This window comes from Bos mutus, chromosome 8 (genome assembly GCF_027580195.1).
Source record: "Bos mutus isolate GX-2022 chromosome 8, NWIPB_WYAK_1.1, whole genome shotgun sequence".
Taxonomy (NCBI): Eukaryota; Metazoa; Chordata; class Mammalia; order Artiodactyla; family Bovidae; genus Bos; species Bos mutus.
The window spans coordinates 58,559,301-58,584,905 of record NC_091624.1 but is presented as its reverse complement, the minus strand read 5'-3'; the positions used below and the strand labels follow the sequence as shown (position 1 = coordinate 58,584,905).

At 40.6% G+C, this 25,605-nt stretch overlaps 2 protein-coding genes and 1 long non-coding RNA gene across 7 annotated transcripts in view; 1 reads left to right on the top strand and 2 right to left on the bottom strand.

Moving 5' to 3' along the window:
• The window catches only part of GNA14 (G protein subunit alpha 14), a 200,573-nt gene extending 199,501 nt beyond the window's left edge, over positions 1 to 1,072 (bottom strand). Inside the window, exon 1 of the mRNA XM_005892986.3 lies at positions 180 to 1,072. Within this exon, the coding sequence (XP_005893048.1) occupies positions 180 to 303 (124 nt within the window). The 5' untranslated portion in view covers positions 304 to 1,072. The remainder of the gene's footprint in view (positions 1 to 179) is intronic.
• The window catches only part of LOC138988898 (uncharacterized), a 36,965-nt gene that overhangs the window by 1,250 nt on the left and 10,110 nt on the right, over positions 1 to 25,605 (top strand). Inside the window, exon 1 of one of the 4 annotated variants that reach the window (XR_011465141.1) lies at positions 938 to 1,077. The exons of 2 other annotated variants lie outside the window; for them this stretch is intronic. This is a non-coding gene — a long non-coding RNA (uncharacterized lncRNA). Of the gene's footprint in view, positions 1 to 937; positions 1,078 to 14,857; positions 14,935 to 25,605 lie in introns of those variants that run through there. One more of the 4 variants, XR_011465142.1, reaches the window with a different exon arrangement.
• Positions 18,669 to 25,605, bottom strand: part of LOC102287414 (guanine nucleotide-binding protein G(q) subunit alpha) — a 316,088-nt gene continuing 309,151 nt past the window's right edge. For both annotated transcript variants that reach the window (XM_005892987.3, XM_070375738.1), the window contains exon 7: positions 18,669 to 23,935. In XM_005892987.3, coding sequence (XP_005893049.1) covers positions 23,745 to 23,935 — 191 coding nt within the window. In that variant the 3' untranslated portion in view covers positions 18,669 to 23,744. The remainder of the gene's footprint in view (positions 23,936 to 25,605) is intronic.

Sequence of the window (25,605 nt, the reverse complement as noted above, 5' to 3'; positions counted from 1 at the left end):
AGGTGCAAAGGACTGCTGCCTAAGGGCCCAACTTGCTGTCATCCGCGAGCCCCTGGGAGGAGGAGGAAGCCGCGCAGCAGCATACCGCTCGGTTCCAGGTCCTCCAGCCAGGGATCCGGGCGAGGGAAGCGGCCGGGAGCGAAACGCCCGGAGCTCAGGGGTGGGAGAGGCTCACTCACCCAGCAGCAGCAACTTGAGCTCGCGGCGCGCGTCCTTCTTGTCCCGGCGAAGCTGCCGCTCGATCTCGGCGCTGATGCGCTGCGACTCCTTCTCCTCCGCTGACAGGCAGCAGCAGCCGGCCATGGTACACACAGCCCCCGACAGGCCACGAAGTCTCGAGCGCCCGGACGCTCCGCCGGCCGACCCGCGACGGCACCGGAGTTCGGAGGGAAAAGACCGGGGCCGACTCGAGTTTCGGAGTAAGAGGCCGGGACCGCCCGGGTTCAATCCCCCCTGGAAGGGCGAATCCGGAGCTCTGGGAACGCTCAAGTGCACCGCAGATCCCAACTCACCCAGCCCCACGCCGGGGTAGGTGGAAGGCGAGCCGAGGGAGAGTGTTGCCGGCCCCCGAAAACCAGCACGCCCCTTGGCACAGGAGCTCGACAGTCTGGGAGCGCAGATTGCTCGCCAAAAGTTGGGGCGTCGGGGAGCGGGATCTCCTGGACTCGGGGATGTCCCAGGCAGGCGGCAGGCAAGGAGTGGGTTGGAGGCAGAGGTCCTAGCTGGCCCTCTCCTGCAAAGTTCTGAAAACCTCAGCAGTGACCGCAGCCTAAGACAGACTGGAAAATTTCCCGGAGGCTCTTGTGGCTCGAAGTGGCCGAAGGAGGCGGAGCCTCTCGAACCCGCAGCTCTGGCGTCGGCTCGAGCTGGCCTTCGCTGCCAGCCAAGTCGATGGCGCCCGGGGGCAAGAGGGGGGAGTAGGGAGCTGGGAAGCGGAGCCCAGGCGTCTCGAGTCTCGGGGAGCAGCCCCCACACCCCTTGGCCGTGGTGTCCCGGCGCGGGGAAGGTCGAGGCTGCGGTAACCAGCGTGCCCTGATCTCCAGAACCCGCTCCCTGTCCGGATCCAGGTCCCGACAGGTGAGTGAGGTTTGCCAACTCCCAGCCTCAACTCCTCACAGCTGCAAGAGGAGCCGAGCGCGCCAGGGGCGAGGTTGAGTTCCGCCCAGTTGAAACTGAGGCTCTCACAACCAGCCTCAGCACCACGCACCCCGCGGTTTCCTAGACGGGATCCCTAGGCTTCCCGGACGCCCCAGTCCAGCGCGGGCTCGGGCAAAAGCCTGTGTGAGCCTCGGCTGGGCCTGAGCCGGCTGGCGCTGCTCTCGGAGAAGCCGCTGCCCCCGGGTTCTGTTCTATAGGAAAAGTGCGAAAGCGGGGGGTAAATATTCTCCCGGCCCCTTCCTACGCCGCCGGGGATGGGGGAATGGAAAACGGCTGGCTACTTTGCATTTCATGATGGGAAAGACTCCTTCTTTGGAGAGAGGGCTGACCCGTTTGCAGCAGGTTCCCTGCCCCAGCCCTGAAGCCTGACGGCCGCCTATCTCCTGGAACGTCGGGATCAGATTTGAGCTGCACTAACAAAACCTTAAACATTAAAATGCATCTCTTTGTACCCAAATGGAACGATAGAATCCGTATTATAACAACTGATTTTTGTCTTCTGTGTACATTTTGAGGCAGAAGGCAAAGAGGTTAATGGGGAAAGCAGAAAAGGGCAGGTGGAAGGAAGGGAACCTATTGTCCATTGCAATGAAAATTGTTTTTCCTTCTCTTCAAATCAGCATGTGCCATGAAAACACTTTTTGGAGTTAGGCAATTAGTTAATGCTTCCTCTATTAAGAGCAAGCCTGAGTACCTTTCCTAGGAGTAGCATAAAGCGAAAGTCGACTCTTCGCCACCCCATGGACTGTACAGTCCCTGGAATTCTCCAGGCCAGAATACTGGAGTGGGTAGCCGTTCCCTTTTCCAGGGATCTTCCCAAGCCAGGGGTCGAACCCAGGCCTCCTGCATTGCAAGCGGATTTTTTACCAGCTGACACCCAAGGGAAACCCAGTCAGTTCAAACTGAGGAATATATTGAATGAAGAGAGTGGTATATGTCATTATATAAAGAACTTGACATTAGGATACTATCTGGCTGCAAAGGTCTTATTATTTACAATTTAGGGAATGTAGAGGATCAGGCATTTAAAATGGATGTGCCTACATTATTTTTTTTTTAAATATTTATTTATTAGGCTACATCGGGTCTTAGTTGCTGCAGGCAGGATCTTCTTTGCGTCATGGGGAATCTTTCCTTTCCTGCACAGAATTTGTAGTTGTGACCTGCGGGCAAAGGTGCATTCTTAAATGCATAACTATTTTAGTTACCTTGCAGGCATAAATTGACAGTAATAGTGACCCCTACAGGAAAGCTCCTGGACATTTCTTACTTGATCATTATCCATTTATTCATACATTTCTCTCTTAGCTCTTACAGATGCATTGACAATTTAAGGATAAGACCCCTTAGCTTCTCAAATGAATAATGGCATCATAATTATTAGTATTTTTTCAATGATGAAAATTAGGGAAATTTTGAACTCCCAAGTTAACTGGAATAACTGACCTGTTAGATCTAAAGTTGCTAAGATTTCAAGAAAGACTTGAAGCTTATTGCTTATGGCAAATCTGCAAAACTTTCCTGAGCTAACCAACTTGGCAGTGTGTATCAGAAAGCATAACTTGTCTATCCCCTTTAACCAAACTAGTAATTCCCCCCTTAAGAAATAATAAGACAAGCCAAAGGTTTTATTTCTAATAACGACAATAATGCAAAAACAATCTAAATGCCCAACAAGGGTGAGAATAGGTCAATAAATTATAGTACATTCATACAATGAGATATATCGATTCAGTTCAGTCGCTCAGTCGTGTCCAACTCTTTGCAACCACATGAACTGCAGCATGCCAGGCTTCCCTGTCCATCACTAACTCCCAGAGCTTGCTCAAACTTATACCCATCGAGTTGATGATGCCATCCAAGCATCTCATCCTCTGTTGTCCCCTTCCCCTCCTGCCTTCTATCTTTCCCAGCATCAGGGTCTTTTCCAAGGAGTCAGTCCTTCGCATCAGGTGGCCAAAATATTGCAATTTCAGCGTCAGTCCTTCTAGTAAATATTCAGGACTGATTTCCTTTAGGATGGACTAGTTGGATCTCCCTGCAGTCCAAGGGACTCTCAAGAATCTTTTCCAACACCACAGTTCAAAAGCATCAATTCTCTGGTGCTCAGCTTTCTTTATAGTCCAACTTTCACATCCATACATGACTTCTAGAAAAACCATAGCTTTGACTAGATGGACCTTTGTCAGCAAAGTAATATCTTTGCTTTTTAATATGCTGTCTAGGTTGGTCATAGCTTTTCTTCCAAGGAGCAAGCCTCTTTTAATTTCATGGCTGCAGTCACCATCTGCAATGATTTTGAAGCCCAAGAAAATAGTCTTTCACTGTTTCCATTGTTTCCCTGTCTATTTGCTATGAAGTGATGGGAACAGATGCCATGATCTTAGTTTTCTGAATGTTGAGTTTTAAGCCAGCTTTTCCACTCTCCTCTTTCACTTTCATCAAGAGGCTTTTGAGTTCCTCTTTGCTTCCTGCCATAAGGGTTTTGTCATCTGCATATCTGAAGTTATTGATATTTCTCCCAGCAATCTTGATTCCAGCTTGAGCTTCATCCAGCCTGGCATTTCACATGATGTACTCTGTATATAAGTTAAATAAGCAGGGTGACAGTATACAGCCTTGACATACTCCTTTCCCAACTTGGAACCAGTCTGTTGTTCCATGTCCGGTTCTAACTGTTGCTTCTTGACCTGCATACAGGTTTCTCAGAAGGCAGGTAAGGTGGTCTGGTATTACCATCTCTTTAAGAATTTTCCACATTTTCTTGTGATCCACACTAGTCATTAAATACGTGAATATGTAACAAATATGTGAATAAAAATGATTTAGTGGAAAAACCACAAAATATGTTGAATGTAAAAGTATAATACAAATTTTATTATGGGAACGCACATATGCATCTTTAAGGGACTAAAAGAACATACACCAGCAAGTTAACCTGCTCTGAGTCATAGCTTTTTCGTTGATTTTAATTCTCTGACATAAAATTATTTGGGGCAGCTTGCATAGAGTAATCTAGGCCCTAATTTCCTCAGCTGTAAAAATGAAAGGGGATGAACCAGAATAAACTCACGGAAATCTCCCGGCTCTAACATCAATTATTTCTTTGAAGATTTTTCACTTATAAGGTAGTATAAAAACAATCATAAACCAAAAGTTATTGACCAGTGATAACTAGAGAGGATTGTAAAACTAATATATCACAAGTCAATTATTTTTATATTTCTATGTTTTTTATTCACATCTCTTATTTTCCTTTAAGATCTAGGGAAGGGATGGGAATAATTTTTAAGTTACTGCTTCATTTGCAACATTGTTACTGAAATTCAGTTTATTGTACATCAGTGCGGGATTAAATCTCAGAAATAGAGGTTTGGGTGAAGCAGAAAGAAATAGCTTTATTGCTTTGCTGTGGCAACCGGGCGCCACAGCAGGCTCATGCCTCAAGGCTGTGTGTCTGGCCTCTGGAGGGGGTACTGAGGAGTCTTCCTGTGTGCAAGGAGCAGGACGTGATCAGCTCGTGGGCATTCGTCTGATTGGTTGTTAGTGAGATAACTAGGAGTCAGCATCATCAACCTTCTGGTTCCAACTGGTCTGGAGTCTTAAGTGCAACACACAGTTAACTTTTTCCACCTGGTAGGGGTTTCAGTATCTGCCAAACAGCTCAAAGGACGTGGCTCCGAATATTATCTGTAGCCCTTGAGGAAGAACTAAAGAACCTTGACTTTGTTTAATAGCTAAAGTACTATTTTGTCTTGCTTGACTGTTTTCCTCCTTTCTCCATTTTCTCACTTCTTGATTAAACATATTCCTTGACTAAAGTTTTTCTACCGATAAAAGGCAAACAGAGGACAAAGATGGAGGTCTTTTCTGGGAAGGCTTCCTGGGGTCCTGCTCAGTTACAACATCTTTAAAAGAAGGGGGTTTTTGAAAAGAAGTCTCAGTAAAAAAGAATATTTGTTTTCTTAGGTTATTCCCAAGGTGCTGCAATCCCATTTCATTCCTCTTGAAGATCAGAGCACAGCCTGAACATGACTTTTCTGATATCTGCCAAGTGCTGGGCTGCAAAGGTGAATTAATTGCCTGAATGTCCACTGAGCCCATGTCAAGGCTATTACCAGGCTCTGAAAATTCAGACACTGAGACATTCCAGACTTTCAGTGGGCTATAGATAGTAGAAAGAAATAAGACTAAGACTGTAAAATCTGAAGACAGCCCTCCTTGCTTCCTCCCAGAGAGTAGAGCACAGAATAATCTGGGTGGTTGCCCACGTCCTCCAGAGGTAAACGGTGGGCCCTTCAGCTAACATCTCCCTTCCGCTAAGCCTCACCTCTGCCATCACTCCTGGAATTTCAGACAAACGTAACCATGTGTTCTCCCCACCTCTATGTCTCAGTTCATGCTGTTCCCTCTTCCAGGAATGCTATATTTCACCCAAGACAAAATTAGGTACTTTCTTTCCCAAACACGTCTCTTCTGAGAAACCATCTCCACCCCTTGTCAGTCAGACACATCTTTCTCCGCTGCCTGAGCACCTCCTGTGTTCCTCTCAACATCTCGCTTTATTACGCCTCTTTGTTTCTTCTCCTAATTCGTTAGTTACAGGTAGAGAGTTTTTTCTTGTTCATCTCGGTATTTCTAAATAAAATGTAGTTGACTGAATAAAACTGAAACCACAAAGAATTAGCTGAGATAAGAGAAAGAGGAAACTAGAAGAACATAAAGTTAATGCGGTGGAAAATAGTAAAAAACAAAACAAACGAAAAACCTAGCACCACCCCAATAACAAAAAACCAAGCAAGTCCACAGCAAATCAATATGTGTTTAGGAAGGACTTTGTCCCTTAGAGGGAAAGAGTGCCCTGTTTCTAAGGAAATTCCAAGGAAATGTGCGTGTAGAGGGCTAGAAAGACATCATTCTCTTTGACAAAGGTAGCATGTTAGAATTTTAACAAATAACAGAGAATAAAATGGGCACCATGGTGGTTCAGACTACAAAGAATCTGCCTGCAATTCAGAAGACCCCGGGTTCGGGAAGATCCCCTGGAGACAGGAATGGCCACCCACTCCAGTATTCTTGCCTGGAGAATTTCATGGACAGAGGAGTCTAGTGGGCTACAGTCCATGAGGTTGCAAGAGATGGACATGACTTAGTGACTAAAACACACATCACACCAAATAGAATAAAAACATGACTTTGAAGTCCACAAGGCTAAAATAGCACTAATAATAATACACCTATGATGCTTTTCAAATTGCACATATGACCCATTCTTAGGTTGTGACCAGCATTTTTTAAGAAAAAGAGTAGTATATCAATAGGAAATAACAAAAATGCAATGTGTATTTCAGTTGTAAACATAAGTATCAACTCTTAAGCAGACAAGTCATTAGTGGGGGTTTGCTTCTCCATATGCTAAGTGGGTTGGTCTAAATAATTCCCAATTTTCTAATTCATTTTTCTGAGACCAACATATTCCCAATTTTTCATTCAATTTTATAAGTTCAGTGTGTTCTCTAAAATGTTGTGCGCCCTCCTCTCCCCTCTCTATGCCCCTCATTCTCCACCCAGTCATTTTCAGTTTTGATGAGTGTGGAATGTAAAAGTCAGTGGGGTGGTTGGTGATGGGTATTTAGACAAATAGGTAATAATTATACCTGGTGGTAGAATGTACTTAACATCCATTTTTCTAAGACAGTCAACATGTTAACATGTTTCTCCAAAATATTTTCTGCCTAAAGACCAGAAACTATTTATTATGTAACTTCTACTGAAAAGGCTAGAATCATAGACAATGAAGCCTGCCTTCAAACACACAAGACTGTGAGTGGGCAGGAGTTGCTATTGTTTGTTTCTGAATCTGACTTCCTATGGGAGTTAGGTATCTGAAGAATTTAAGAAGTAGAAATCTTTAAGATGAGGAATTTGGACATTTTTATTTTGCTTTTCTTCCCCTTTTTGCTTAAGTCGCACTCCCCCTGAATTAACAAATGTTAATAACCTATGTTTTCTTCTTTGTTATACTCCTATAATCATGTATAGACTCATAAACACTCATTAATGTAAATACATATAGACCTACAAACACTCGTTAATGTAAATCTGTATATATGGACAGAGTTTGTCATCTTAGTTTAAAAATGAGACTGTATTGTATCACATGAACTCTGTATTTTGATTTTCTCTTTTAACAGTTTCTTGTGGAAATCCAAGTAAACTCTGATTCAGTCTTTCATACATAATATTCCTCAGTGTGAAAGGACTATAGTATATTCATTTTTCCCATTTGAAGGACATTCTCTTTTATTTCTAATTTTGGCCACCAAAAACAAGCTGTAATAGCATCTTTGTATGTAAGTCTTCATGCACTTGTGTTTTTATTTCTGTGGGATAGATTCTCAGGGAAAAAACTGCTGAACTGAAGGATGCATACATTTTTCATTTCATAGATGTGGCCAGATTCCTTTCCAAAAAAATGAAAATAATTCACATTTCTACCCAAAATAGAAATACCCATGTCCCTACTAGCAATAAATATGACCACTTATGAATTTTTGGCTGTCTGAAGGGATTCAAATAATATTAAAGTGTTGCTTTACTTTGTATTTCTGTGACTACTCGTGAATTTGTACATTTGTTCATAGCTTGTTAGTATTTACATTTGTTACCCTGTGAATTGTCTATCCACATCCCTTGCTCATTTTTAAAAATTGGGTCATTTGTCTTTATCTTGACAATCTGTAAGAGGTCTTCGGTAGTACATATCAACTCTTTGTTATCTAAATTACAAATTTTCAAATATATTGCTTGTTCTTTTATCATTTTAAATGGAATCTTTTGCCATCAAAAATTTTATTTTTACATATCCAAGTATCTCTATTTTCTTGTGTAACTTCCAGAGCCCCAGTCTTTGTAAGAAGGTCTCTCCATTTTTAGATTATACATGCAACATCTTAGATTTTCTTGCAAGCACTTTTATTATTTCACTTTTGAAATTTAAATATTTGATCCATCTGGTGTTTATTTTTTTAAAATATGTAAGATAGGACAGTAATTTTATTTTCTTCCAGATGGATTGCCAGTTGTACCAACATCATTTGTTGAATAGTCCATTCTTTTTCCAGTGACTTAAACTTCAATCTTTGTCATGTATTACACTCTCATATTGATTGAGATCCATTTCTTTGAGTCTACGCTGTTCCACTGAGCTAGCTATTTCTTTCTACATCAATACCATCCTGATTTGATTACAGGGGCTCTTTGAAACATTTTGATATCTGATAGGCCGTTGGAGAAGGAAATGGCAACCCATTCCAGTGTTCTTGCCTGGAGAATCCCAGGGATGGCGGAGCCTGGTGGGCTGCCATCTATGGGGTCGCACAGAGTCGGACACGACTGAAGTGACTTAGCATCAGCAGGCCATATCACCCTTTTAGAGTTATCAAACTCTTAGTTGTGTTCAGATATTTATTCTTCCATATGAACTATTCAAATATTCCTCAACTTATTATGGAGTTATGTCACAATAAACCCATCAAAAATTGAAAATATAATAAGTAAAAAATGCATTCAATACACCTAATCTACTGAACAATACACCTAATCCACCATTCTTAGCCTAGCCTATCTTAAAGGTGCTCAGAACACCAGCATTAGCCTACAGTTGTGCAAAATCATCTCACACAGGGTCTACTTTTATAATAAAGTGTTGAATACCTCAGAGAATTCATAGAATACTGTACTGAAAGTGAGAAACAAAATAATGATATGGATACCAAGACCCTGCATTTCTAAGAGTCTCCCAAGTGATGCCAGTGCCTCTGTCAGTTGACCACACTCTGCCATACAGTGCCAGCCCACCACACAAGGCCTAGGAATTTCACTTTGCTCCCAGGTCTGGCACAAATTAAATTGTCTTCAGAAAGGGTTCCCAGGAATCCCTGTTCTCCCCCTCCCCAGTTCAGCAGCAATCATTGTAATGTCGCACACTGCAATGTGATGGCGTGGTGGTGGTTGTTTTTCTGCTGACATACTTCGTCTCCTTCAGGACAGGAGGCACATTTTCACACCTCTTTCATCCCCTCAGGAAAACCTTGGAGAGGGTGATGGCACCCCACTCCAGTACTCTTGCCTGGCAAATCCCATGGAAGGAGGAGCCTGGTAGGCTGCAGTCCATGGGGTCGCAAAGAGTCAGACACGACTGAGAGACCTCACTTTCACTTTTCACTTTCATGCATTGGAGAAGGAAATGACAACCCACTCCAGTGTTCTTGCCTGGAGAATCCCAGGGACGGGGGAGCCTGGTGGGCTGCCATCTATGGGGTCGCATAGAGTCGGACACGACTGAAGCGACTTAGCAGGAAAACCTGGCACCAAACATATGGAAGTACTAAAGAGAGTTGTTGAATGAACAGAGCTAACATGCAATGAGTAATCACCAGGCACCAAGAACTGTGCTAATCACTTTTTACAGCCTAAGTCACGTCATCCTCACAACAGCCCTGTATGGCAGGTGCTGTTTTTTCCCCCACATTTTACAGATGAGGAAACTAAGGTACAAAAAAGGGTACAATTGACATGTTCACAGAACTGGAGGGTGATAGAACTGGGATTCTAACGCCAGTCTGACCTCAGAGCCCATGCTCTTATCCACTATACTATGCTACCTACAATGAACAAACAAACACAGAAGTGGATCTGGTGCAGGAATCACTACTATTTATTTAGAATATATTTCACTTTTTTGTTGGAGTCCACGTGCCTGGGCTGTATTGTGCATTCAAAATAAATTCACATTGTCTTTCTGGGAATAATGTTGAGCTGTTTAACTTTGAATCTGCCCTGAACACTGATTCACCATTGTTATAGCAATTTTTCAGTCCAAGAAAAAGTAGATGGTCTAAGCAAAAGACATGTTTGTTTGGCATCCCTATGGGAGATAGTGTCCAGCATTATATGGAAATCCTATCTCATCCCTGAGGATTACAAGGAACTAAGAAGGGTTCTTAGCCATCTGATGCAAAGAGTCAACTCATTGGAAAAGACCCTGATGCTGGGAAAGGTTGAGGGCAGGAGAAGAAGGGGGCAAGAGAGGATGAGATGGTTAGATAGCATCACCCACTCAACGGACATAAATTTGAGCAAACTCCAAGAGATAGTGAAGGACAGGGGAGCCTGGCGTGCTGAGGTCCATGGGTTGCAGAGAGTTGGACATGACTTGCGACTGAACAACAACAATAATAAATAAGGCGTCTGGTTCCATTCACAACACATGACCCAGGTGTGGCCTATCAGAGCACTCCATCTCCTTAATCACAGAGATTGGTTTAGAGCTGTGCACATGACCTACATGCCTGGCCAATGAGAACATTCCATCTTTTAACCAGAGATTGGTTCAGGGAATGCTAAAGGAAATCCTTCTTGAAACTTCCCAGAGCCATCTTAAAGTCTGTGTTCCGCATTCTCTAGAAGAACAAGTTTGAAAATATGAAATAATCTGATGGCCATCTTTGCAAAGATATGGGGCATTTCTCCCTGTGTATGACACCAACATAGATAGAATGTGAGCCAAGAAATGAAGAGAAAGAGAATATTCTTCTCATGATTTGAACACCTGAATTCAGATAACTAGTTACTAGGTCAGTGAATTTCTTTGATTGTTTAAGCCAGGTAGATTGGATTTCTATGTCTTGCAACCGAAAGAATCATGGCTAATGTATCTGACCCATAAGAAATTAAGAGGTGGGTATTAGTTTGTAGAAAAAATTGAATACCTTGATTTCTATTGATAATTTATAGTGCCCTAATATTTCAATGCCTACTTTATTACCTTCTATAAGAAAGACTAATGGTAAATGGTCATCAAATTCTTCCTACTTTGTCATAAGAATAAGCTGGACATGGATCAGGAAGCAATCAATATAAATGAGCAAATAGGTCTTTTTAGAGTTGGCATGGGGATTGTGTTTTGGTTTGAGTTCCTACCAAATTTTCTTTCTTGATTACTGCTACTTAAGGATCTGTGGTCAGATAGGTTTTTTAAAAATGCATGTGTTAGTAAATTTTTAGGAGTGGCAAATTTACAAAAATTTCTGAATATGTAAAAGAACTAAACATTTGAACCAAATTGTATAACAAGCGCTCTCTTTAATATGGTGTCAGTTGATTTTTAAAAGCCAGCTTGTCAGAAAGATCTGTACTTGTATCAAGATTACATCGTTGAATCTGAAGAAATACAAACAATAAGTGTATTGCTAGTAAGGCCAGTCAGTCTAGCACCGGCACTGTAGAATTTAGAGAGCAAAGGCATCCTGGTAAATGATTACATAAACTAAAAGACTTCGCTTTAGTCTGAGTGCTGTTTGTTTCTGTTTGGCTGATTTATGTAAGAGTAACATGGTTTCCCTCTGGCCATTGTCTTTATTTTCTTTGGCTCTTTAACCATTATGTGTGCCAGAAGCGGCCTAGGACCCTGAGCTGCCTTAGGAGCCAAATGACCTACTGGCCAGCGCAAACACGTCTGACAGGTTCAGTGACCTCCCCGCCCCCCACCTCTCCCACAAAGAGCTGAGCCAGCCAGGCATGGGCTGTTATCCAGCGGTATGCAAACAGGTCCAGGGGTATTTCTGAGTTCAAATTCTGACTTGGGCTGCAAGGCTGTCTTCCAGACTACCCTGACAAATGCTGTCAGTCAAGCCATGCCATCTTCTTCCATGCATGTTTATCCTTATGGCAGGGATCAGAGAAATGCAACTCCTGGTCCGCAGGGAGACTGGTCTAGCACTATTTTTAGCCTACCCTGAAAGTACTTAGATGTGGGTCATAGGCTCCAGGATCACAAAGGAGGGGAGCTCTTTGGGAGAGAATGTTTTCTCTATTACAAATATTCTCTTAATGAGTACACTAGTGTTTAACCTCCTTCCTTGGACATAGTCCTTACTCAGCATAATACTTCTTTTATAAACAATTAACTAATTCATTTTAAGCTCTGTTACTTTTTTGGGAGTTTTGCTCATATGCCTGCTGAGGTTTCTCAGAGACGTGGACTATCCAGAGAGATTCCCGGTGCCCCAGAACAGGTTGTCATGATTTGTTCTCATCCTAAAGGTCTGGCTGGGGCAAGAGCTGAGGAGCTTGTCACCCGTGGTGGCATGAATGTTGAGGCTCTCAGGGTTCTTGATTTGCCTCCCTTTTTCCATCCAGCTCCTGCCTGCCCTCACCTCTTAACACTAAAAGACAGCAACAACACCCCCATTCGTTGTCATGAATATGTTCCAGGCACAGCATAAAATTCTGTTGGTGGATCATCTCATTTAAAGGTGCTAGGCTTATCCACCTTTATCCATCTTTAAAGACGCGAACATTGAGGTTTGTAGAGGTTAAGGTTAGGGAAGTGGTGGACCCAGAACTGTTAAATCCAGAACTATCTGCCTCTCACATCTTTACTCTTAACCATAATCATATACTGGGCTACTTTAGAGCCTCCCTTGTGAGGATGCGGGGGTGGGGGTAGGGTGGGGTGTCTGTGTGGAATTATTGTTTAGTCCACCAGGCTCCTCCATCCATGAGATTTTCCAAGCAAGAATACCGGAGTGGGTTGCCATTCCTTCTCCAGGGGATCTTCCCAACCCAGGGAGCAAACCCATGTCTCCTACTTGACAGGAGTATTCTTTACCACTGAGCCACCTGGGAAGCCCTGTGGGGGGTACATGATGGGGGGTGGTTACTCAGAATACTTCTAAATAAAATTAAAAATTAATTTCTATCTCTGTGTGCTATATAACTTTAATATGACTAAAGTTTTCCTTACTTGCTATTTGGAAATTGTTCTAGTGTAGAAAAAATTTGCAAGAATGCTATAATGAACACCAGTAAACTCTTCACCCATTGTGAACACTTCCCCCATATCTGTTTTATCTTCTCTCACTCTCTCAAAATGTGTATTTGCTAAACTACTTGAAAGTAAGCTACAGACATCATGATACTTCTCCCCTGTATAATTCAACCAGTGTTGCCTAAGAATTAGGATATTTTCCTACAAAAGCTCTGTATGATGATCACACCTAAGAAATTTCACAATTTCATAATATAATTTAATGTACAGTGCATATTTAATTTTAACCAGTTGCCTCAAAAATATATTTTATAGCTTTAAAAAAAAAATCTAAGATGTAATCAAAGCTTACCCACTGCAGTTGGTTTTTATCTTCTTAGTCTCTAATCTAGAGCCTTCCCTCCGCCTTTTGTTGCTTTTCATGCTATTGATTTTTTTTGACAAGTTCAGGCCACTTGTAGACTATCCCACAGCTTCAATTTATCTGAGGGTTCCTCATTATTTGATTCTAGTTAAAAAATATTGGCAAGAACAGTACAGGTCATTTGGGTAGTTCTTATTTCATTATATTTGGAGTAGGAAATAGCAACCCACTCCAGTATTCTTGCCTGGAAAATTCCACAGACAGAGGAGCCTGGTGGGCTACAGTCCATGGTGTCACAAAGAGTCAGACATGACTGAGCACTCACACACACACACACACACACACACAGTGGGAATATGATTTAAAATATTAAACTCATACATTAAAACAAACCAAAAACAAGAGTATAGTTGATTTCTTTTCTGATCGATGGATGAGAAAACCCAGTGACTTGACCCCTTGCTATTCATAGTGTGGTCAGCAGACTTCCGACATTTAAAGCCCCAGCCCCACCCCCCCACCCCAGATCTACTGAATCAAAATCTGCATTTTAACAATATTCCCAGGTGATTCGCATGCACGTTAAAATTTGAGAAGGACCAATTCAAGATATTAACTAGAAGATGGACACCTGGCATACTGGCTTTTCCAAATCAAAGGTTTATTTGTGGCAGACACTCTTAGGACATAATATCCATTTCCTCTTTTTCCTGACTTAAAGGAAAAATTGTACCTAGCTAAAAAGCTATGTTTTCAATCTCTCTTGAAGTTAGAAGTTGCCATGTGACACAGTTGTGGCTGATGAGATGGAAATGAAAGTCACTGGCGGAAGGTTTTAGAAAAGAGTGAGGATTCATTAGGGGAAACACTACCACAGTAACCACATACATGGGTTATTTTAACAACAGGAGGTCCTGGTAAGGAATGCAGAACGAACAAGCTACCACCAACCAGAAGAATTAGGGAAAGGTCAAAAGGAGAGAGGAGATGTCAGCCCATCTGTCCTGCTAACCTCCCAGAATCATCCTCGCTGGAATCTCCATCTCGGCTGAGTGCTGCTCAGGTTACCAGAGGGACCTCGAGTCCGAATGATTGGCTGGGAACAACCTGAGACTTTGAGCCATGTTGCGGAGCAGTTCTCCTGGGTTTCCTTACCCTGCTACTCTCCACCCAGGTGCCCCATGCCCTTAAAGCCTACTAACAAAAAAGAGTGAACCCAAGACTTGCCTTACCCTGTGTTACAAATGTTTTTTCCTTCTCATGAGATAGTAATTCTAGCCCTTTTGGTGGCTCACTGTCTCTATAAATTTCCTGTGACTTTAGCGTGGAAAGGGAAATGTGTGTGTACATGTGTACACTATGGCATATGTCTTTCCAAATTGTTATGTGTCCTGTTCCAAAAATATGTGAAATAGTTCTTATATCTCAGTTTTTATCACTGCTCAGGATTAGCCTTTGCCCAGAAAAATATTTAATCTCTAGTACTTGGCTTCTTCTCCCCTAGGTACAATTAATTCCTGCTTGGATGTAATGAGTTCTCACTCCAATTTTGAAACCCCTCCCACCCCATAATCTATTGGTAAGTCTTTTTAGTCAGTAGAAGGGTTAAATATTTGTTGAATGAGTCTATTTGTTAAACATTTATTAAGCACTCTATTTGCAAGGACTGCACCTGGCCAAAGTGGTTGGCAAACTTTTCTATAAAGGGCTAGATAGTAAATACTTTGGCTTTATGAATCAAGAGACAAAAGTGCATCTTACATTGCCACTTACGTGATTATTTAAAATATAACTTAAAAATGTTACTTCATACTTTATACTTCACATCTTCACATACTTTACTTCACAAAACTTAACTCAAAATAAATCAAAGACTTAAAATGTAAGAGCTACAACTATAATATTTTTAGAATAAAACACGGGAGTACCACTTTGTGACCGTGGATTAGGCAATGGTCTTTTAGATATAATACCAAAAAGCAAGAAAAGAAAAAAATAGATAACTTATATTTCACCAAAATTAAAAATTTTTATGCATAAAAAGAAAATTATTAAGGTAAAAAGGCAACCTATGGAAGGGAAGGAAATGTTTGTAAATCATATGTCTGATAAGTGTTTAATATTCAGAATATATAATGACCTCCTGCAGTCAACACAAAAAAACAAATAACCCTTTTAAGATTTTTAAATGGGCAAAGGACTTGAATAGACATTTCTCCAAAGAAGATAAACCAAAGTTTGAAAAGATGCTTAACATCATTAGTCACTTGTGTGTGGATGCATGTTCAGTCATGTCTAACTCTTTGGGACCCCAATGGAACTGTAGCTTGCCTAGTTCCTCTGTCCATGGGATTTTCCAGGCAAGAATACTAGAGTGGGTTGCCATTTCATCCTCCAAGAGATCTTCTGGACCCAGGGATAGAACTCACATTTATTGTACCTCCTGCCTTGGCAGGCAGATTCTTGACCACTGTGCTACCTGGGACTTAAGTAGTGACCTTAAAAATCAGTAGCTTAAAATTGGGAATGGTGGAGGAGTATTTCAACCATGGAAATCAGTGCTCATTACCAGTACCACAGTCCTGCACGGCTCCCTGTTAACCATTTACCAGGATACCACTGGGTGGGTCGTCTCATATCATGAAAAGAAAGCAGGCCCCTTTTGCTAATGCTGCTCTGAGCCTGGGAACATAGCCATTGCATCTCCAGCAACTGATGTGGGCCCTGCACCTCAGATGTGCCCCAACGGCAAGTGTGGGATTCCTAAGATGCATGGTGTCCTAGGTCAGGGGACCTCAGAGTAGACACAAACATGGTCTTATCAGTAGGTATGGGAGCTTCCTAGCAGCTACGCATACAGTGTGGAATTCCAATTGCAGACTTCTAGGGTTTGCCAAGTTTCACTTGCCGTTGTTTTATCCTGGAACTCTCATCTCTAAAGATGCTTAAAATACCCACCATAGAAATATACTGGGCAAACTGAAAACAGAATGAAAGTTTCAGGGACCTTTTAAGTTTCAGCAGCCCATCTCAACGGGACAGGCCCATAGTCCTCTAAACTGCAAAAGTGCTCCTTCAAGGCTCCTAAGGGCCAAAGCAGTGTGGTCAAAGGCCTGTGCCAAAGGGAACCCCATCAGCTCTTTGCTACTATGGTTTGGTTTAATTACCCTCTTAATTAAAGAGGGTAAGCTGCCTTATTTTACCCATGGGTTTTTGGAACAGAAAAATATCTGGCCTTTGCATTCTTGAAGAAAACAGGAAGAGAGAAAATCAACCCAGATCAGATTTCAAGTCTTGAGGGATAAGAATTCAAAGAAAAAAAGAATCTTTTCAGAATTGCCTGTGTATCTTCTTAGATTTTAGAGACCCTCGTTTTATAACCAAGGCCTTGTTTTGCAGGGATCTAGGAGGCTCCCTGAAATAGACTGGGTTCAGTGCCTTGTGGCTGCCCTGGTGGCTCAGATGATAAAGAATCTGTCTGCAACATGGGAGACCTGGGTTTGATCTCTGGGTTGGGAAGATCCTCTGGAGAAGGGAATGGCAACCCACTCCAGTATTCTTGCCTGGAGAATCCCATGGACGGGGGAGCCTGGTGGACTACAGTCCATGGGGTCGCAAAGAGCTGGACATGACTGACAGACTAAGCACAGCAACCACTCTAGTATTCTGCCTGGGGAATTCCATGGACAGAGGAGCCACAGGGTCACAAAGAATCTAACTCGACTGAGTGCCTTTCACTTTTCAGTGCCCTGTAATACCTGGAGCCAAATTTTAGTTAGCCTTGGCAATGAAACAAAGGTAATGCATACATAACTTAAGAGAACCTACCCTTAACCACGGCCTTTCACTCTCCAAACCTGATCAACACTTCAGTAAAGGCTTTAAATAAATACGGAGTAGCTGATGAACATGAAAATGACTCAGAATCAGACAACAAAAGAGAAAAATAAGACGCTGGCTAACTATAGAAGTTGCTCCGTACACACTGTCAAATGAACCACTGTTGTTCCTTGGGGTCAAGTTCTACTCCCACCTCTTTGCTATGGTTGAATTGGCATTTCAAGAGGAGAAACTGCCTATCACATCCTAAGAGAAAAACGGGAGGAGGCTGGGAAGATGAAGGGCCAAGCAGAGCAGCTCTCAGCAACTTTTAATTGTTTCCAGGATAGGTCAGAAAAAAATCTGACTAGGCAGGCTTACTCTAGGAGTTGAAAGGTCAAGTTAAAATATTTGGCTCAAATAATATTCAGTGAGTTCCTGTCTTTTTCTGTGCATGGAGGGGTCTTCAAGATGATGATAGAGATGGACCAAAGGTCAGGTCCTGGTAGGTCAAACCCCAGTCAGAGTGAGGAGCGCTAGAGGTACTGCTTAACATCCCTGTTTCTGGGCAGAGAGGCGGTGAGAACTATCACGCCCCAGGCCCGTACTAATAATGACAGTCCCCAGCACACCATTTCCTTCATAGGAAGATACAAAGAGAAGGGACGCCACTGACTGAAAATAGTCTCTAAAACATGGGAAGGATAGCAGAGCCTTAAAACTAAGGCTTTTAAGGAAAAATGACACTTTCTTTTCAAAAGTGTATGGACAGAATATGATTTTAAAAGACAGAAAATTCCATAAGCAAGGATTGGGCTGCCAAATACAAAAACCTTATCACAAGTAGCAGGAGTCTCCTGTTTTGGTTTCACATCCCTCCATACACACCAATTTTCTGGAAAGAACTTGGTGCTATCACCCCAACTTCACAAAACTGCCAGAAAAAGAAGAGCTAGATTTCAGCTTCTCTCAAAAGCCTTGATGGTTTCTAAAAGTCACCGTCTTAAAAGACATCTACCTCAGGTCCTTTGTCACGTGGAGTGGACCCACGCTCCCAGGCCTGAGACAGGAAACCCTAGCCAAGCCTCTGCCTGTGAGGCCTGCGTTCTTTCTCTGAAGAGACGGCCTCAGGGTGAAGACACGTGGCTTGTTATAAATCTTTATTGAGCAGCTATTTAACCTTGTTTTAACAAATTGCTTGCAACCTAAACTAGGGCAAGATTTAAAAAAAAAAAATTTGATAAATACTATCAATATAAATGTTTCCACTAAAGAAGTTGGAAATTTCTGATTATATTCAGAAAGGAAATTCTTTTTTATTTGTTTAAAAACTATTGAACCTATCTACTTTGGGACATGGACGTGCATCGTATAGTGCTTTAGAGAAGGAACGATTGATCCCAATACTCCTTATAATGCAAAAACATTCTAGGAGAGGCTTAGGCAACTTCAAGAGAAGGAAAACTCAAGAATGAAGAATACTGTAGTACAAACTTATGGCCAAAAATACTGTATTTTTAACCAGCAAGATCATTGGGGCATTATTATACAACATTAGGTGTTTTTTTTTTGCAAAACTAGTTCCCATCCCCAAACAATAGACAATACATGCATTTGAATGACATTTTAAGAACAGTAAATATGATTCTTTTAAATACTGCAAGTTAAAAATGTTTTCTGACAAAACTCCCTAAATACATAAGTCTAGGAAGGGTTTCCAACATGATGACAGGTGAGGAATCCAGCAAGTTGCATTTAGAGAGTTCTCTGAGGAAAAGAAATCCACCAAAAACATGTGTTTCAGTCAAAGTAACCTGAACAAAGTTACATAGTAATTTTCCATCTTTCTTTTCTAAATTTAAAAATATTGTACTGAAGAATATCTTCCTCCCTGTTTTTTTTTTTTTTTCTGTCTACCAAAGCTTATATGGAAGTTAGAATTCCTTCATCCAAGTGAGATCCAATTTTACCCATAGATGTTTTCATAACGTGTACATGTTGTTTACTATTGGGTTGGAATCATACAGGGAAATGGAGGATCCATGGTAAGGGAGGTAAGAAGAAAATTAATACTTGAGCACCTACTATGTGCTAGGTGTGTATGCATACTTTGAACAGATGATTCTAGAGGCAAGAGGGTTACTGAAGAGCATTGGTAGTTGAGACAGCAAGAAATTGTTATCCTGTGAGAAAAACAAATGGCAACTTTATACTAAGTATCTACGAAGCAGCAGGTGCCTGGCTCCAAAAATCTCTAGCTAATCGTATACAACTAAGCCATTTCTTTTCCTAAATTGATGGAATCAAAATGAAATCCCAAAGACATAGTTACCAGGACAGATCTATTAATGCTACATATGCTGGAAATATGTAGAGATAGATAAACATACAATATTACTAGTTTCAATTTTTGTGTGTTTCTAACCAAAGAAAAGTCTTTGGAAGAAAATATGTATACCAAGCACACCTTATCTGTCAATTGAGATGTTGTCAATTACCAATTAAGTGGTTTTAAACCCTTATTTAATTTTAAGAAGAGCAGCAATATACGTTACAATATTTGGGTACACTTTATTTTTATATGGGTTAACATTCTGCTATATTTCATTTCATTCATTCTTTTTGAGAAACTGAAAACAAAGGGAAATTGAGGGTAACTTGAAGATTATTTCCAACCAGTATCTGAGTCTTGCAGTATCTCATTATGCAGCCCTTTCTTCCCATTATTTTTATATATTTTTTTGCAAATAATAGTCATTTTTGACCCATATCCAGCATAAATAGCTTTTCACCCATTACTAACTTAAGACAACTAAAATTTACAATCATGTGGCAGTATAAATTTTAAAATTACAGTTCGTACACCTTGACAATCAAGATAGTCTGAAGTACAAAAAGTAAATTGTCCTTTAGCTGAATTACCTTTTTAAATATCAGACCTGCTAGCTAATCTACAAAAAATTGCAAGTTTCGGTGTTCTTCAAATACCTTTTGTAGATGTCATCTGCTAGTAAACAACATATGCAGGTTTCTAGAATATTTTCTCCCCCACTCAATTCATGACATTCAACAGAGCTCTTTATATGAAAATGTATCGAAAAACAAACAACTTTGAAGGGAGTTATTTACTTTTGAATGGGTGTGTTATTTCCCTTTGTTTCAGATATGAGGCACAAACTTCTGAATTTAAGCTCTGTAAGGCATAGTACAAACCTCCAATTTACAAACAAGGGATTCTCTGTGGGTTGGAACTGCCATGTCACGCAAAAAAGGGCAAAATCATCTGTAAACTGGTACACTGCAATGTGTTAAGTGAGTCATGAGACGGCTGCTTGCCTTGGTCTGCGGAAGAAAGGTTTCTGTGTTTTTGTTTTTGAATAAGACATGCCCAAGTCACCACACAACTTGCCACAGGCCTCCGTTACTGAGAGCATCAACAAGAGGGGTCCAGCGGCACACGCTTAGAACGCTTGCAATCACAATAATATAAAGCATGAGTAAACTTCGTTTTTATACAAAACTGAAAAGAATCCCTTCCCACCCCAGCCCGTTCAGTAAAACCCCAAAGAAACAAAAAAGAAAATCCTTTAGCTTCAATTGACTAGTGTGGATACAATCGGTTTCTATGCATCACTGTAACCAGGGTGATCAATTTTTTCCCTTCTCAAGAAAAGGGATCTTATCATGCACCCTAAGATGAACAGTGAAACCACAAACCTCAATTCTGCATAGCAATTCCATCCCAATTTCATGAAGACAAATATAACAATCTTTCCCTGTTTTGCTCAGCTTCTTGGAGCTCTGAGATCAGGTTTAATTGACTACATCTACTATAGCTCTATTAAATAGAATATCCTGATTCCCTAAAACTGTTAACACTTATGATCTTGTGATGAGGTTTTCTCTATACACACTGTAGGCCTTCAAATGTTGTTTATACTTTTTTTTTTCCTTTTTTATCTTTTTTTTTTTTTTTTTTTTTTTGCTGCACCAAATTTAAGATCGCCCTTTCAGGCAAGCAGTGGTCGCTAGCTATTAAAACATTTCCTTAGTGGATCACAATAGCTTCTAAAACTGCCTTTCTAATAAAGGCCATCAGAGAGGTAATACTAAACTGTGCGTTTGCCAAATAAGAATATGAATTGTATAAAAGCTCATATTCCAATCCTAGGTCAAATGGCAAAAGTTCTACAAAGTTGGTTTCCATGTTTGTATAAAAGCTCCAACTGCTTTTATGTATTTTGCTATGAAATTACCTTTGGGTCTTATAATCAGTATACCTCTGCTTAGGAATGTGCAAATGATTTTATATAGCACGATGCTAGTACCGCTCTGTACGATAGTAAGGTTTTTTTTTCTTTTTCTTTTCTAAATGGAAAAAAAAAATCCCTAGTCAGAAATAAACTGACAAATTTACATTCTCCTCTCTTAAAAAAGTAAATAAAATAACATTATTCAAAATGTGAATTAGCTATGAGACATACAATTACATAGATACATATCAATACAGCACATTCAATCTGCCAAAAAATTAATGATTACAAAGCCAGTAAGGATGATGCAATATCAAGAGAGAGATGTATGTACAATGATTAGAGCATTCATAATTGCACTATACCTATAGGCAGTCTGTTTCTTACTTAAATTACAGGTGCTTTCTGAATAAGGAGAGAAAAACCAGGTAACCTGTGTACTTTGAGGCTGGCAGAGCAAAGAATGGGAACATTCCATTATTACTGAATAACTCTGGTACTCATCTCATAAGCCATTAATTTTCTCTCTCCTTTGTTGTTCCAAAACAGTGATTTACATAAAAGTTTATAGACTCCTGCCAAATAGTACTGTAGTAAAATTAGACCAGGATCATGGCCTAATTCTACCTTCCCAGCAGGTTTAAACCATCATGATTTGTTTTCTTAAATTATATTTCAATTCAAGCTGCTTGACAGAAGATCATCAATACATGTGCTGTTTTTTTTGCATTGGTTGAAAAATTGCACATATAGAATTCTAGATCTCTCTCCTACTACGTTCAGTTACATAGATACACATTCTATAGAACAGAGAGGTTACTTATGAGTTTCGGTCCATAAATCTTCCTTAAGTTCAACTCAATCAGTCACCAGTTTAAGATCCTAAAGATGGTAAACTAGCAGTAACTTCAGAGTCTGCAAATTAAAGGTGTCAGAGTAATACTATTGACCAGTGTTTTTGGCAGACCTACTTGACCTTAAAGAACAGAGAGAGAGTAAACTGGCTTCAAATGAAAAGATAAAAGCAGATTTCATGGGGTATCACACAAGACAGCTTTTCCACATTGCTGATTCAGACGCTCAACATGGAATGTGGACACTAAACAACGTGATTTAAGGGCAAATAAAAGGATGGACTGTAAGAATCAAATCTACAGTGACCAACAGTTTGGCAACTGGTGTTTCAGGTTCATTCTCAGCCAAACATTTTAGGCTTCACAGTCTTACTCTCTCACATTTTAAGATTCTGGCTTTCATCTTTTAAGCTCTCATTAATTTTTTTTTAAAAGCCAGCTTTGGCAACACATATCCATAGTTACAAGTCATTTTAAAATTGTGGCCCAAACACTAAGGGGGAAAAAAAAAAGAGGGAGAAGAAGTTTCAGGAAAAAAAAAAAAATTAAGAGCAACCTATGAGAAGGATCTGGGCAGCAGCCATTGGGATAATGTAGTGTCTCTTGGCATATGTTTTTGGCATCTGCAATTTGAAGAAAAGAGGGCGGAGAAAAAAATGGCAAGAAACAGAGGAAGAACAATGGCACATGATATTTCAAAAGGAAGAACTCCTTCTGTGTGTCTTGGCCCTTGCTTTACTGACTTCTATATGGTTTGCAGAGCAACCAGTTATGGCTGAAGGTAAACTTCAAAAAAAAGAAAACAAAAAACAAGACACTTAACCATTAAACGGGCATCCACTGTCCCAGCCCAAAGTGAGGCAAGACAATATATTTATATAAAAAGACCTCTATATGTGTATCCAGATCAATACATTTAAAACCACAGTATTAATACTTATAATCCTTCAGCAAAAACCACAAACTGTTAAATTAAGCTGATGTCAATGGCTTAAATTGAATGACATTGTCCTGATTCTATCATTTGAGAGAAAAACTTGACCAAGAATGGAACTATGATAAAGGCCATCGTAATGTGGGAAAAATCAAGAGGAAGGGATGGGTTGGGAAAAGGAAAATCAACTTCATTTTGCTTAATAGAAAAGAAAGAGAGAGAGAGAGGAAGAAACAGCTCTTGTTTTTGTGAGTGCATGACTGAGAATTTAAAATACATTGAGTCACAAGATTTTGCCTAAAAAAAAGAGAGGAAATGTGCTGGGACTGTACTTCAGCATCCTGTTTTTCCTCTGAATAGTTTAAATAAAATCATAATATTTACTACAAACTCTGTGGACACGCTCACACAGAGTCCAGGACGGCAATAAATTAGTATTATGCAAATTGTTTTCCACAGAAATACAGTCCCTCTTGTTTAGCTTCACTAGCCCACCAGGGAAGGGAAGGGCGGTGTCGAGGAGGCACGACTAGACCAGATTGTACTCCTTCAGGTTCAGCTGGAGGATGGTGTCCTTGACAGCGGCGAACACAAAGCGGATGTTCTCGGTGTCTGTGGCGCACGTGAAGTGCGAGTAGATGATTTTGTCACTGTCTGGGTTCAGGTCCACGAACATCTTCAGGATGAATTCTCGAGCTGCCTGGGCATCTCGCTGGGGTCCTGTTGGCCAAGAGAGAAGAGGGACATCTGTCAGCCAGCTGATCTGTTAATGCACTTGCTCCATGGTTACTAATGCTCATGAAGACCTCTTCACTGTAGATCTGATCTGTTATAAGCGTCCTCCCCGACACGACTGTGTGTCACGGCTCCTCTTTCTCACTTTAGCTGCCCATGCATCCACCTCCATCTATCCACAGAATGTGATCTTGTGAGAACAGGCAGGTAGTGTGAAGGCCAGGCTAAGTTTAGCTCTGATTCTTTGGGACATAAGGAGCTACTACAGAATCTTCAGGTAGGGATGTGATTAGCTTACTTCTGGTTGGACTGAGTTAACTGTGCTGATTTCAGCTGCATAACAAGTGTGCATATCATATAACTGCCTCAAGCTCTCTCGTCAATTTGCCCCTGTGTGCTCCCCACCCAACCTGCTCCCACTTTTTTATCGATCATTTTACATTCTCCAGACTGAAATCTCTTTAAGAATAGAAAACCTGTTTCTTAACCTCTGGTCTGTCTACAACTGTCCTCTGCAGGCTCATTTCTGGTGTTTCTGAAAAAACCACATTTACGTAGAATTTAATTCACTACATGTGATGATTAAAAAAAGCTGGTTTATGTTTTCTTACATTTATCCAGGGTCTCTTAAGTGCCAAGCACTGTCTTAGATGTTTTTAAAAAGGATCATGATACATTTATCAGGATATATTACGAAGTTATTTGATAATTCTGTAACAGAGTCTTAGACATGACACCAAAATCACAGGCAACAAAAAAGAAAACAGATGAATTGGACTTAATCAAAATTAAGAACTTTTGCACATCTAAGGACATTATTAAGAAAGTAAAAAGACAACATACACACTTGACTGTACAGCAGTAACTAACACATTATAATTCAACTATACTTCAATAAAAATAAATTTAAAAAAGAATGACTAAAAAAGACAACCTACAGAATGGGACAAAACATTTGCAAATCATACATCTGATAATGGATAAATATTCAGAATATACCAAGAACTCCAACAACTCAACAATAAAAAGACAACCTGATAAAAGATGGGCAAGGGATTTAAATAAACATTTCTCCCAAGAAGATATAAAAATGGCCAATAAGCACATGAAAAGATGTTCATTATAAGCACATGAAAAGATAAACATTATTAACTATGAGAGAATGCAAATCAAAACCACAGTATGATACCACTTCACATCTACCTGAATGGCTATAATCAAATCAAGTGGAAGATAACAAGTGTTAGCAAGCATGTGGAGGAATCTGAACCCTTGTGCATTGTTGCTAGGAATATAAAATGGAAAACAGTGTGATGGGTCCTCAAAAAGCTAAACACAGAATTACCATATGAACCAGCAACTCCATTCCTAGGTATCTACCCCAAAGAAGGAAACAACCCAAGGATCCATCAACAGAGGAATGGAAAAGCAAAGGGTAGTATATACAGACAACGGAATATTATTCAGCCATAAAAAGTAAGTTCTGACAGATGCCACAACATACATGAATCTTGAAAATATGTCAGGTAAAATAAGTCAGACATAAAACAACATATACTGCAGGATTCCACTTAGGTGAAGTATTGAGAAAAGGCACATTTATAGAGATAGAAAGTAGATTAGAGTTTAACAGGGGTTAGGAAGAAGGGAAAATG